The sequence below is a fragment of the Austrofundulus limnaeus genome, unplaced genomic scaffold (assembly GCF_001266775.1).
Source record: "Austrofundulus limnaeus strain Quisiro unplaced genomic scaffold, Austrofundulus_limnaeus-1.0 Scaffold1, whole genome shotgun sequence".
Classification (NCBI taxonomy): domain Eukaryota; kingdom Metazoa; phylum Chordata; class Actinopteri; order Cyprinodontiformes; family Rivulidae; genus Austrofundulus; species Austrofundulus limnaeus.
The window spans coordinates 3594541-3609298 of record NW_013952403.1 but is presented as its reverse complement, the minus strand read 5'-3'; the positions used below and the strand labels follow the sequence as shown (position 1 = coordinate 3609298).

Below are 14758 nucleotides of genomic sequence, written 5' to 3'. Positions count from 1 at the left end.
AGTGGCTAAAACAGATCCCAGGAACAACATCAGACATCTCAGTCCAGAAATGTGCAGTTCTAGGCACAGCTAAGATACTGCGCAGAACCCTCAAGCTCCCAGGCCTCTGGTAGAGGACCCGAGCTCAGAGGATGAAAGAGACCACCCGCGGAGGGTGAGAAGGGAATTTTTTTTTTTTTATATATGTTACTGTAGTTACTTAAAACTTTAGCCCAGGTTAGTTTTTAATAAGTACCACCTCCTAATGAGAAAATGTTAAATGTTTTATGCAGAATAAAACAAAATGCAGTGATTTGCTATTATTTAAAATAATTCATGTTTGTAAAGATTTTAACCATAACATATTTTTATATTAAAATTCTGTATTTTAAAAAGCTATACATATTCATGAATTATTCTTTACATTATTTATACATATTTTCCATTTCAATTAACTAAATCAACAAGTTATTCAAAAAGAGAAATGTGTTACATTACGAGGGTGTTTTATCCCACATGTAATGGATAACCTACATAACCATTATTGTTTAATAATGGGAAATGTTTCTAAACAGATAAACAAACAAAAAAACTAACAACACCAGCAGTAGCTGCAGGCTTTTATTACAACACAACAATAATTTTTGATAAGGAAACTTGTCTCTGTGCTGCAAGAGTGGGCACAGCGCACATTTTCTTTACACAAACACACATTTACAAACTAACATTTAGCCTAAATACTTTTAAGACTTCGTTCAAGTCTATAATCTGCATGATTCAGTGGTTGTAGCTGACAGATTTGTCCTCTGAAAAACATAAGTAGTATCTTGATGTAGATGCAGTTGTGTCCTTTTAAGCCCCTCTATACGTATGCTACTAGTGGGCGTGCTAAAGGAGTACTAAATAGATTGCTTAATAAATCCAAGAACTCGGTCTCTACAGCTCCATAAAGAGGAACAGCTCCAGTAAAATTTCTTGAAACCAAACAAGACAGAACCTCTTTCATTTTATTTCAAGGAACCACCAGGAAGATCATCTAACGTTTGAACACGTATATTTCATTTCTGCATCATTTGTGGGTAAATTCACGTAATAACCTGACTCACTCTGTTGTAACACATCATTATTCAGACAAAAGCACATAAAAAGGGAACTAGATACTACGAGTTTACAATTCTGCAAAAAAAAAAAAAAAAGGACACGACCTGGTGATTCAGATTTCCACTTACTTGCTCGGTACCCATGATGTGGCACGTCCATTGTAGCTGGAAGTAAAAACAAAAAATATGTTAGCTACGTGTCCTCAACATGAACTGTGAGAGTCTGTACATTTAAAGGACGCTTTTAGCGTAAAGCTTTACCGCCTCAGCGTTGTTTATAACTACTGGTTGTTGTCATTTATGCTAACCAACAAAAAAGCTAAGTTAATAGTGTCATATTTTCAGCTTTTTGTCGGCAAACCAGATCAGAAGATAGAAAGAGACCTTATCGTTAGCGTTTTAAATATTACCATGGTTTTTCTCGGGGATAAATTACGAGTACTGGGGGGGAAATGCGATAGAGAGACGCACTTACCTACACGGCTAACGCTAGCAGCTAGCTACGTGGCTAACTCTGCTCGGGTTGGCCCCTCCCACTCACGGCGGTTGGGTCACGTCTGTGTGCCTGCGTGGCAGAAAAACCTCTCTGGTAAGTCCATGACAGGCCGTCTCAGCATTATTTTGTAATTCAGGAGTATAAAAAACATTTCCATGTATTAGTCTGCACATTATTTGCACTGGTTTGGACATTTGATATTACAAGCTCAACATTTTGGTCAATACACATTTTATTTTGCCAGTAAGTAAGATTTTTGTCCAGTTAGTTGGAGCAGAAGTTGTAATCATCTAAAGTGACACATTACTCAACCTAAAGTCATCTACTTATTGCGTAGTGCACCTCATCCTACAGGATCAAACTAGTTGTAACCAGCTGTGAAAACTAGTATTTCTGCTTACTGGGACTGGTTGGCATGATGAAGTGATGAAATTACTATTTGACTGATGCAAATATGTTTACAAGTTACATAGCATTGTGTGTTTGTTTATCATGCACAAGATGTTCTGGACAAAATTTTCTAAAACTTTCAGGTCAAGATGGGGTCGTCATAAAGAACACCTCATTAAATTTTGGTGGTGATCTGACAACATCAGAGTTGCAGCTTGCTGCCTTCTGGCACAAACAGAAAATTAAAACAGAGAACAGAGCCAAAGACTTCTTTTATTGATGATGTCATACTGTGGCAGCCAATCAGCATCCAAAAGGACTTTCTTCCACCAATCACAGCTCAGCAACTGCACATGCAGTTGTACAACAAAGGGTTTTGGTGGTTTGCACTCTCCAAGTTCTTCTAGTTATTTAGTGTGTCTAAAATGTTTACTAATTAGTAAGACATATTTACTATAACATCAGTCATACCATTGAAAGTTAGTTGGTTTCAACGTGTTAATTAAATGTTAAGCAAGTTTCAACCTTACTAGTTAACTGGTGCATCAAAAAATGTTTTGAACAATACTTTCAGTGGCCCCCAGACCCAAACATTTCTGGAGGCACCTCACTTGTTAGTCATTTAAATGTTTACATTACTAAGTTTGCAACGACTCAAAACGGAAAATCTTGCACACGTGAGAAAATTGTGTTTATCTCACTTGAAATATTGAAGCTAAATGCAGAGATTCAGTTTGATGCGAAAACCACAAGGATGAAAGGCCAAAAGGAACATAATTCACATTTGCATTTAATTGGAATAATTTCCACTTTTTTAGGACATCTGTAAAAGTTGGAAATGTGAGGTAGTTATGCATGAGGTCTTCTCACTGTGGGCAGTTTTACTTTAAAGCCATTACATATTTTTGGGAAACTTTTTTTTTTACTCTGACTAATGTGATAGAAACTCGCTACATTAAAACCTCACACGATTAAAACTTCTGTGGTGAAAATGTAGCCTGATGAGATTTGTTGAAGCACAAATGATGTTTGCGGTTATTATCTGTGTTTACATTAGCAAATATAGAAGGCAAGTGTACTTTTAAAAGCAATGTTTTGAAAAATAATGAAGTACATATTCAAAAGCATTGGGGTGATATTTAAAAAAACTTAAAGCTACTTTATTTTAAACAACACTTTCACATTAAAAGCCCTGGAGATCATGATTTGGACAATCAGTACCTTCCCTGTACAGTCACAGATTATCTTTGTTTGCTGTGTGTAGGCCTAAATTATCAAGGCGTGACTTTCAACATGTACTGAGCCAAATAAGTTAAAGCGTGTGTGTGTGTGTGTGTGTGTGTGTGTGTGTGTGTGTGTGTGTGTGTGTGTGTGCCTGTGTGAAGAATGTGTGTGTGTGGGATGGATGTGTGGGTGGAAGTGGGTGAAAACATGTTGAGATTTTTTAGGATGAGTAAACGATACTGGAATCCAAATGGCCTTCATTCCACACGCCTCAGAAAACGTGGTCATTTTTGTTTTTGCCGCGCTCAGGCTTTGTCACTAAAGCACAAGAAAATATTGCGTGGATGTAATGTGAGCTCAGTTTTCCAGGTTAGAATAAAAGAAGCGGGTGTGATACAGGTGTAATCAGAGGAACGTGTTGTAGCATGTCCTCATTTTAGACGTGTGCCTCATCATTGAATTCCTGAAGGTTTAGTCACCTTACGTTCAACTCTGCCCTATTTTTTCAATTCAATTTGACGCTATCAAAGGCAGTGAAAACAAAGCGCTCGGCGTGTGTGTCATCATTGTTATAACATTTAAACCTGAAACATTTACCTCGAGGCAGAAGTTTCAATGAGTCACACATATTGACCTTCAGCACTTCTCTGTTTGCTCTATTTATTCACTGAAACATTTGAAGATGTTCGAGTTCAGTGTCCTGTGTGTGGTCAAGGTAATTAGCTTCTTTACACCTTATTGACAACACTAAATCCTTGGAGTTGGATTAGTAATTTGAGACACGGGTGCAACAGTCAGCGGAGCCGGGAGCAGAAAGCAGCCGATGCCAGGAACTCTGTCCTCAGCAGAGTTGGGGCACTGCAAGGTCAGCAGCTGCTGTGACAGACTAAACCGACTGAATCTGCACTCTGCGATTTTTAAATCTTCACCGCACACTAAAACGTGCTTTCAAAAGAAAGGGGGGAAAAAGGAAGTTAGGCGGGTGGTGAAATAACTTAGCAGCTAGGCAGCTAGGTACCATTCAGCTGACTCATTTCCACGAACGTGTGCTCATTGATGAGGTTTATTGAGAATAGCTTCCAAAAATCCCTTCACTCGTTGCCATCTTTGCCAGACGTTTTAGGTCACAGATTAATCTGTTAGTCAAATAAATTTAAAATATAGTTTTAGTAGTAATTGTAGAAAAATAAACAACTTATTGCACTAAATTACATTCATTTATCAGCTTTAGGGAATCTGTTTCAGATATAAAACTCATTGTTTATGTAGTAAGAATAAGACTGCGGTACTCAAATGCTTCTCAAGATCCAATTAGTGGTAGTTGAAGGAAGTTTTGGGAAGAAAATTCAAGGTTTCTCATATTTACACTCAATTGTGGCACAAACGAGGAGCTAAGACCACATGTTCTCTGCAATGATTGCATGAATCTCAAACCACACCCTTTAAACAGGGTGAGGTTTAGGGGTTTTTGTCCGTTTGCTTGTTTTTAGATATTTAACCTCGTACTACTGTTTTTAATGTCTGCCATAATGCTTGGAGAACTTAGTATTTTCTGAAGTGGAGCACATAAATAATTTTAGAAACCACTGAGCTACAATATTGTAATTAAAGTGGGTGTACCATCTATTACTAATTACATATTCTTTGTTACTCAATCCAGGGGAAAGTGGACAATTGTGTTTTTTGTTCATAAATGTATTTGTGTGTCGGTTATTAAATTATTCCATGAACTGAATGAATTTTAAAGAAACTTGCGGAAAGTAACCATTGGTTGTACCATCACTACAGAGTTCAGAGTCAACCCGATTTAAGATGACCATCATAGCCAACTAACTAACGTACATAAAAAATATATTTTTGTCAATTTTACACATTCACCTAAAATTAGGTGTGGTAGAAGCTGAGAGTCATTCACATCTTTGCCTAAAACTGTAGCATTAACTATTAAAATCAACCCTGGTTGTTAGCAAAATATCTCATAAACCAAATGACAGATTTTAATAAAACTTTTAGAAAGTTATTGTTGAATTTACATCAATTCAATACTATTTGAGGTTAAACCAATTTAAGATCGCTGCCGCATCTAATCTACATTAGCCAACACAAAATATTAGTTCAGTAAATTTAAAAAGATGTGCTAAAATTAAATGTGGTAATAGCTGAGAATCATTTAGAAGATTTTTAATGGTGACTTAAATTTAAAATAGTGTACAATATGTTCTCTAATTAAATACTTCAAATGATGTTAAATAATTAAATAAGTTAAGATGAATAATGTCTCACAAAGTGACAATTATTCGTGTTTATTAGAGTAGTTCAAAGTTGCAAACTCTCCAAAAGAATGAGAATTAGTTAGGGCAAAATTATTTTTATTCCTTGAGTATAAAAATAATTTTTATTTCAATAATCCGTTTTTTAAACGAACATGGTTCGTTTTCTAGCGGTAAAATGTAACAACAATATTTCCTTCACCACATTAGATAATGTTTTCGGTGAAGGCGCACCGAGGAATCCCGGGTGTGACTCTTAGGAGGAAACTCGCCATATATGGGCAATGACGTCACCTCCACGTGCTGCTTTTCGTGAGAGATTCCAGACAACAGCATTTCCCGTAACTACAGAGGGGCGTGGCGGACCAACAGTCTCCCTTTAAGAGTTTACAACCTGAAAATTACTTCCAGACTTCCGATTTCACGTGAGTGACTAAGGAGCGAGAGGTGAAGCGAAAACAATTTTTGGAGGTCTGAGGTTTATCCGAGGAGAAAGTAAAACGGTGTAGTCTTCCTCGCGCCCCTTCCAGACGAAAACGCTTGGACTCTACCGAATTACGGCAACACCGGTGGGCTTGTCCCGGAGTTTGAACTGACGCATGCGACTCATCCCGAAAGTAAGCTCTGATATACAGGAATAAATAGGACCAGAAGTTGGACTCAGTTTTCTTTTAACCGGAGCTGAAAGGATGTATCGAAACTTTGGGAATCAAGGAAGAGGGAACCCTCCTTACAACGGGTCCGGTTCTGGATCCCTGGGAAACACCGGTACTCCGACCACACAGCAGGAGCAGGTAGGTGTGCTTTAATCAGACCAGGCAACAGGTTCAATCTGCAAATTAATCAGTAAATTATAGCTTATAATGTTATTATCATAAAACAAATGTTGTGTTTTTGTTATATTAAACAAGTTGTATGGAATCTTTTACCATATATTATAATTTAACAATTTCTATCTAACTTTAATGACACTATAGTTTAATCTAGTCTTTTGTTATCAATGACAAATGCTGCAATGATTCATATATTTACCATTTTATTAATTACTGATTAATTTGTGTGTATTTTGCTCTAGAAATTCACAATGGCGGGCAGCAGTCAGTTCGTTCCAAGCCTTAACGCCATCACAACAAACCAGGACCTCCAGTGGTTGGTTCAGCCGGCCCTCATGCACCCTCCAGGCCCATCCCGATCCCCCGTACCCCCTTACCCGGCCCACCTGGGGGTACGTCCACTGGGTCCATCACCTTCCCAGTCCCATATCCTTAGACCCGGGGTGATACGAGCTGCTTCAAACACTCCACCTTCCGCGAGGCGCAGGAACGATGAACAGGTAATTTACTCCAGGATCACCTTTTGAAAGACGTTTTTGTTTCTATTATTCTACAAAAAAAAGTTTATTTTCTGGGCTTAGTCGTGTCTGTGTAACTAGTGTGTAATATCCTGTAATCCTTACAGAAATGAATACATCATTTCCCTTTAATTATCAAACAATATCAGTGTTTTCACCAATTATGCTAATAAACAAAATGTTTTTTTCTAATTATTATCATTTCAGGCTGTTAAAACAGGACTGTTTACTCTCTAGAAGAAAACATGTTTTTTTTATTAGTAATCTGTTCTGTTTTTGACAGAAAAACTAAAAGAAAATAATCAGAGCAGTACATATCAAAAACCAGTTCTGTTTTGAAGCCTAAATAGCAAAGACATGTGTTCCTGTGGAATGTAATTACTTGTTTTTTGGGCACATGTACCCTGGTCACAGAGTTGTAATTTCACTGTACAGGAAGTTCACTGTCATGTGACTCACAGGGACCGAGTCACTTTCTGTGACTCACACCTGAGTCACCGCAGGGGTCTGATGCTGAGTCACCAGGCCCAAAAAGGCGGGAACGATTGGTTTTGCAGTAATTATTCAGCAGGGTGTCGGATGTAAAGTCAGACGTGTCACATATCAAACACACAAAAGATTCAAGATGTTGCTAAATAATTCAGCCGTCATGACTGTCATGACTCACCGTGCACACAGGGTGGTGGTAACGCTCCTGATACATGTTCCTGTTGGACTCCCGTCATTAAAACAGACGGGTGTAATCATTTCCATCTTCTTGTCCCAGCTATCTGCAGAGGAGCTGGAAAGACGCAGAATAAGACGGGAGAGGAACAAGCTGGCAGCAGCAAAGTGTCGCAACCGTCGCCGAGAGCTGACGGACACGTTACAGACCGTGAGTAGACGTTGCACGAGGCGTCAGAGGGCTCATTCATGAAACAAAAAGAAAACCTCTCAGTCAGGCGTGACTGGATCTGATTCTGTCTTTGTAGGAGACCGACGAGCTGGAGGATGAAAAGTCACGTTTGCAGAAGGAAATAGCCGAACTGCAAAAGGAGAAGGAGAAGCTGGAGCTGGTCCTGGAAGCCCACCGTCCCATTTGTAAAATAGAGGACTCTGATTCGGATTCTGACCCACATCCATCTATTTCATCCTTGGGAGCCATCAAATTAGAACCAGAGGAATCCAGCCCACCTGGACCCTCAACCAGACCACCAGTGAAGATGGAGAAACCCAAACCGAGGATAACCATCCCCACCAGGCCCGTTACATCACCCTTCTCTCTGGCCATCTCTGAATCCGAGTCGCTCCACACCCCGGTCCTCACCTCCACGCCGTCCCTCCTCTCCTTCACCACAGCTGGTCTGGTTTTCACCTACCCGTCTGCGTCCTCGGACCCCGGCTCCTCCGTCACGCCTCATGGCACCTCCCACCAGCAGGCCCAGGCCCCACAGCCCTGCGGGATCGCTCACCGCCGCAGCAGCAGCAGCGGCGACCAGTCGGATCACTCCCTGCACTCCCCGACCATCCTCACGCTGTGATGGCTGCGCGGAACACTAACGCTCATTTTCAGGCCAAACAACAGAGCGACACCGAGGGTCTCTGGGAAATGGTAATTTATAAAATAGGCATTTCAAGATGATCGGTTGCTTCGTTTAAAAGCTACTCATTGCAAAGTGTGAATTCAGACATTACAAAGATTTTCCTGAACTATAAGTGCTGCAGTCTGAAACTCCAAATATTTTAATACGCTCGTCTGAAATGCGGGTAGGCACTCAAAGTAAACAAAGCACTTGACTGAATCTAAACGCCACATGGAAGCTTCATGTGACTGACCTACATTAGGCTGAGGTTTAGAGGGAATAAATACAGAATCAGACAAAACAGCACCATTGTTGAGCTATTTGAAGACACTATGGCTGTGTCCATAAATAAACAAATCTACGTGGCAGACAGTTGTTTGCAAACTATGTTCAAGAACACACTATTATTAAAAAAATGTGTGGATTTTTTTTTGTTTTTCTTTGTATTTTCTTCATGACATTACAATGTGTACCTTTAATCTCAGAAGGCAGTTGATTCTTTTTCTTTGATGACAGGAAAATCTGTGGCATTATCAAGATGTTACACTCTTTAGTTTTTTTATATAAAGTTCATATATTTCTAGTTTTGAAAGCTATAAGATGACATGAATGTATATTTGAGTTGTTTGTATTACTACCTGCAGAAAAAAACATGATAAATAATAACGTAGTTATTTCTAAGAAGAAAAAGAACTACAAATTTCAGCATCAAGCAATTTTTATGATAATGTTTAACACTTGTCTAAAGTCCTCAGCAAGGAATAAAGTACTCAAAACTAAAATATCTTTATTGTTTTGTTTGAATTTATAACTTAGGCTGGACCGTAGAAAATAGAGATTATATAATAACCTATTTATTTTATTAAAGAGTGCAATATATTTTTTGACAATGTTTGAATTTCCTGCATATGTGGGCAGTGCCTTATTTTTATATTTTGTGAAAAAAAAGTACTAATTCAATAAATAAATACAATACTTTGTGGAAAGTTGTTGTTATTTCTATTTCTTTTTTATTAACAAAACTAGTAGTGATTAAATGTATTTTAAAATACATTTAAATATATTTTAAATGTAATTAAAGTAGGTGGAATCTGATAAATATGCCTGAATCATTTTAATGTCTAAAGCACGTGTAAAGTCCAGGGGCCAACTCTGGCCCTCTAACATTTTATTCAGTTCCAAAGGTAATATAAAAAGGTAAAATATTTCTCTTTTTGTCACTGGATTTAGTGCATTCTTCTCATGACAGGTCCACTTTCAGGACTAGAAAATGAAGATTGGATTTTTCAGTAATCTTTGATTTTCATGTGGAAAGAGCAACGGAGAATTTAATTTATTTAGAATTTTCTGTATTTTTTATCTCATTTTAAAGATTCTTTTTACCTGATTTGATGGATTGTGATAAAATGTATGTCCAAAAAAATAAGAATTGAGTCTTTTTAAAATTATTTTTATATGTTAAGTTCTAAATGCTTAATAAAACAATTAGGAATAAGTCACTTGTATTTCTTTAAAATTAACTTATATAATTTTCAAATCACAATATGTTGTGAATTTGTTGGGAATAACTTTGTTAAATAACATTTTTCAAATAAAACTTGAAATTGGCCAAAAACTGGGCCAAGTCTTGAATTCTGGCCCGCTTTGTACAGTGAGAACTGAAATATCAGATCAAACTAAACTGTACAATCTGGACTTAAAGAGATAAAGATAACTCATTAATCAGCAATATTATTTTGTTTGATTTCAACAGAACGTACATCTTGTTGTGTTTAGGCTTATTTAGAAACTTTCCTTTTTTGGATTTTTGATAATAAAAATGTAGTTATTGTAGACATTCAACACTGGGTAAAAGTCTTGCGTTTTCCCCAGTTTATTTATTATATTTTGTTTCTAATAAGTTAGACTTTCTTGTAATTTTTTAAAAGGGATTTTTATACTAATATTTAGCTCATTAAAGGATCGGTGACTTGTCAATTTTCCTCATTTGTACTCACTCTGCACTAGTGCAGGTCGATCGATACTGAAGCATCTATACTACCAATACCAGACCTTTATACTCTAGAATCCATACTGCAGTCATTAATGTATATCATTAACAGGAACACAGTGGAGAGTAACTAAATTATTGAAATCTTGTCTAAATCATACTCGGTTGGTGAGAACTACTTTTTCTTCTGCCTGGGTAATTTGTAAGCACAGTGGCACTCAGTGTAAATGTCACATGTTCAGTATTTGTTAATATGTTCATGTTACATAAATTAAGATGCAGGTTTTCATTTTTTATTGTTTAAAACATCATTTTCACGTATTTTGTGTAATTGTTTTTCTGTTAGGTTTTTCTGTTTTATCAGCTCAGTTATATTGTAAATCAAAAACACTTGAGTGTAAAAAAGAAATACTCTGATGTCTTGTATTCTTTATGAAGCAGTGATTTAAAACAATAACAAAAGGAATGCATATCCTCCTTACGTCAGAGTTTTACACTGATGTTGAGAAATGACAGAGTTGTAGCTGTTTTGCTCAAACCATGAAAATAACATGCCATTTTGTAAAGTGTCAAAAACTGACAGAGTTATTGTTATTTTTATGTTGTCGTAGGTTGGTCGGCTGTGGCGGCCATCTTGAATTAAGTTCACTCCAAAAAAAAAAAATCTGTTTTACATTAAATCATTATTTTCTGCAAGTTTCATCAAAATAGATTCTGTGGCTCATGCAAACAGACGGGACAAAACATTATCGTGAGGAAAACTGTTGCACGGGGCATCTTCGACAGAGGATATTAGTTAACCAAGAAATTAGGTGTTAGAATAATCAATGACGTTGACAATCACTCAAGGCAGTGAGTAAAAGTGTTTGATGAGGGCAACGTTTCACTGGAAAACTCTATTGACTGCTCCCCGACTCTCGGCTACAAAACAGATAAAGTGTACCTCCTGCTAAATCATCCAAGCTGACATGCAGGCGCCATTAATCGAGTGAAACCGGTTCAGATATTAAGGTCAAATCAATCTGTCATATCATACGTGTGAAAGTTTGTTTCTGCAACACATAAAGAAAGGTCAGAACAGCGCAGGGTGTCATATACCCACTGTATTTAAAGCTCCTCCAGTGCAATATGAGCACCAATGAACAACTGACTACAAAATAAATCTCCTCTAATCCAGGTTTAAACAGAAAATGGTTAGTAATGCTATATAATACAGATAAAGAAGGGCCAAAGATCAGATTATCCCTATAAAGTCACAGAATAAATACAAAGTTACAGAAGATAGAGAGAAGAAAAAAAAAACTGTGAACTAAACATCGTAAAAAAGTCAAAGGAGTGGAATCAGTGGCTCCAAGAGAATAAAAATCATTTCAATGTTTTAGACCTTCCAGTTTGATACAAAGAGTTTCCAGTTGGAGTTTCCTTTCTTAAGAAGTGACTCATCTTTATTTTATTTACAGCTCTGAGTAAGGTTTAACTCCCCAAATGAACACGCTGTAAAAACGGCAACAACCATCATGCATGTATGTCACTCCGATCCTGTCCTGAGGAAGTGAGTGCATAAAATATTTATTAAACAGGGCATCCTTAGCAAAAGACTCTAAATAATCTTGTGTTTGTCACAACCCCGTCAGTGCTCTTTGGAGTTCAGTGGACTAAAATATGGCTCAAAACTGGATTCAAATTCATCCTTGGATCTTTGATGTAAAGGTACTCATTGCAAACAATGAAATCCAACATAAAAAAGGTCATCCTGAACTTTAGAAAGAGTTTACTCCAGTAGTTTTCCCAGATATATTGATGAGCAATTCTGAAATGCAGGTATGCAGTCAGTGTAAACAAAGGCTGAAAACCACGTGAAAGCTTGAGTCACGCGATTATCGCCAAGATTAGGTCGGCCATAATCTGTGATGGTTAACAAATATGGTGGAATCGGGAAAGTACCTAAAAACAGATGCCAAAAATAATAGCGCTCACCTGATTTGTCTTTTTATCTGCAAACGTTACTTGAACACATCTAACCTGCCACACTTCTCAATCCAAAGTGGCTCCTCCATGGACACTGTTGATCTATTTTTAGTCACTCCAGCTGTAAGTAAACAAAAGTTGGCAGCCATTTAGAAACTTCGCTTACAAATTCTTAATTTAAGGACATATGACAAAAAGCGTAGATTTCGATGCATGATTTTTCAATGAGTGCCTTTAAAGATCCAAGATAATGCTCTCCAGTGCAATATAGAAAAAAAGGCTTCGAACAGTGTTGGCTAGTCCAGTGCATGAGATAAATTTATATATGTGACCCACTTATTTGGTCCCCCAGCCGAGCACTGAAAAAGGAGATACAGAATCATTAGAAAACACTGTAAAATTTAGATTTTCATCTGGCAACATCTATTAAAAGTCTTCGAAAGGTCCTGAAATGTTTTGTTTAGTCAAAAAAACCTGTTGTGGCAAACATATTTTGCAGCAATCAGAAAGCCCTAGTGTGTTATGGTCTCCACCACTAACTAGTCCACGTCCTTCTCTTCAGGCCTTCCTGCTGGACCTGCCGTCAGTCATCAGGCGAGCACACCAGGTGCAGCTGGTCCGGACTGCCCACGCTGCCCGTGCTGGAGCTCCCATCCCCGAGATCCCGCGCCACCATGCAGGGTAGGTTGAGCTCCGTGGACCCGCCGGGGCTGGAGTCGCTCCTGCTCACGCACTCCTCCTCCAGGACCAGGCACAGCTCCTTCAGGTCCAGGTTCTCCTTCACCAGGCCGTCCTGCATGCGCTCCAGGTCGGCCAGCTTCTTCAGGTAGCCGCCCAGGTCCTCGCGCATGACTTTGGCGGCGTGGTGCCCGAACAGCTGCCACTCCCGCGCCAGCTTCTTCACTTTGAGCCGGTCGTCGTCCAGGAAGCAGCACAGGTCCCGCAGCTCCACGTTCTCCTCCTGCAGGCGCTGGTTGATGACTTTCAGCTCCCTGATCTCCAGGAGGTGTCCCTGCAGCTGTTTGTTCACCTCCTTGATCAGACGGCCGCGCTGGATGAGAGCCGCGATTTTCTCCGACTCCTCTTTGCGCAGCCGGCTGACCAGCTCCTCCTTGGTGCACTCCAGCAGGTCTTCATCAGAAACCTTCGACAGCTCCCTGTTGATCACCTCCCCCTCGCTGCCCATTTTAGACTAAAGAAAACACAGAAACTACGCGTCCCTGAGAGCGAATAGACCCGTGGCTGTTTAATGCAGAGAGGTCCTCTCACATCCCCATCTTCATCCACCGAGGTCCAGATGTCACGAGCTCCGGAGCAAACAGGCAGGCAGAAACATGTGTGAAAGTCCTTATTTAGACGGTTTTCTTCAAAGCGCCCTGACTTTAAAATATGCCCTTTAGTTGTTTACTGCCCTAATGAGGTCGTGTGTGAAGATGCAGCAGTTAATGTCAGTCTGTCATTCTGTTTCCCAGAGGCCTCCTCCAGGAGCACATCAGTCCGTGTTTCCCCTCCTCTCCATGCGGCGTATTGTCCAACAAAACAGCCGCCTTTTCCCCCTCCTCCAAAGGCCCCGTGGATCACAGAGTGTTATTTATTCCAGCAGCTTGAAGATGTTTCCTTTTTCTTTTCACGTCGGTGGCGTCGTCTCATTGGGCTGCGTTCCGCTCGGCTGGGCTGAATGAAGTCAGGTCTCCGCTCGCGGTGCGGCAGCGTTTTCTCCTGAAGGCGACGCGGTATTCCTTATTCTTTAAATTGTTCTTTGTTATCTTTCTTTGGAGGCTGAAAAACGGAACCGAACCCGGTCCAGACCCGACCCGTTATCCGATCATCACAGGTGGCTGATCTCTTTGCTCATCCTCCGGAGCTGAACCGTTAACCACAACAATGTCTGCCACCACTTTCACCACTCTGAGCTGCTCGTGAGCTGCAGCTACGGAAGTTCTCCTAGGTGGCCTTCAAAATAAAAGCACGGACTCGCGTTTCAAGTCCTCTCAGCGAGTTAAAGACAACTGTTGCTTTTTAAAATTACCCTTAATGTATTTTGCTTTTTCACTTGTGATCATATCCCTCTGATAACATGTTAATATTAAATGAAAATTCGTTTTCATTCAGCGTTTTGAATGAAGTCACTGAATGAGCTAGTTTTAATTTGACGGATTTTTTCACAGGAAGTCATTTTTGTGGACGACTGCTAATTTGACAAATAGACTAGTAATCTGTAATGTTTGTGGTTTCCTCTAATCTTTTTCAATGGCTATTTGGCATACCGTATGTACAAGCCTTGTTGGGCCTTCAACGTGGTTGTAAACAGCAACATAGAGCAGATTATCTTTTAGGATGTAAATGTTGCAGCTTGAAGACATCAGTCGACGAATGGAGTAGTTTTTATCCAAACATTTATTTTCTTTTAGCTCCACACAGAATATAA

At 39.2% G+C, this 14758-nt stretch overlaps 4 protein-coding genes across 5 annotated transcripts in view; 2 read left to right on the top strand and 2 right to left on the bottom strand.

The window, feature by feature from the left end:
- yif1a (Yip1 interacting factor homolog A (S. cerevisiae)) overlaps positions 1-1626 on the bottom strand; it is a 6390-nt gene extending 4764 nt beyond the window's left edge. Inside the window, exons 1-2 of one of the 2 annotated variants that reach the window (XM_014005432.1) lie at positions 1555-1626; positions 1209-1244 (exon numbers count right to left, since the gene is read on the bottom strand). In XM_014005432.1, the coding sequence (XP_013860886.1) occupies positions 1209-1239 (31 nt within the window). In that variant the 5' untranslated portion in view covers positions 1240-1244; positions 1555-1626. The remainder of the gene's footprint in view (positions 1-1208; positions 1245-1554) is intronic. The other variant, XM_014005441.1, reaches the window with a different exon arrangement.
- Positions 1627-5671: 4045 nt separating this feature from the next.
- Positions 5672-9352, top strand: fosl1a (FOS like 1, AP-1 transcription factor subunit a). The gene is made up of 4 exons (XM_014005421.1): positions 5672-6253; positions 6535-6792; positions 7577-7684; positions 7782-9352. The coding sequence occupies exons 1-4, from the start codon at positions 6149-6151 to the stop codon at positions 8328-8330; spliced, it is 1020 nt and encodes a 339-aa protein (XP_013860875.1). The 5' UTR covers positions 5672-6148; the 3' UTR covers positions 8331-9352.
- A 1424-nt stretch (positions 9353-10776) lies between these two features.
- On the bottom strand, positions 10777-14247 carry ccdc85b (coiled-coil domain containing 85B). Its single transcript, XM_014005454.1, has one exon. The coding sequence runs from the start codon at positions 13514-13516 to the stop codon at positions 12914-12916; it is 603 nt and encodes a 200-aa protein (XP_013860908.1). The 5' UTR covers positions 13517-14247; the 3' UTR covers positions 10777-12913.
- Positions 12982-14758, top strand: part of fibpa (fibroblast growth factor (acidic) intracellular binding protein a) — a gene marked incomplete in the record, with an annotated part of 12926 nt that continues 11149 nt past the window's right edge. Inside the window, 1 exon segment of the mRNA XM_014005409.1 lies at positions 12982-13011.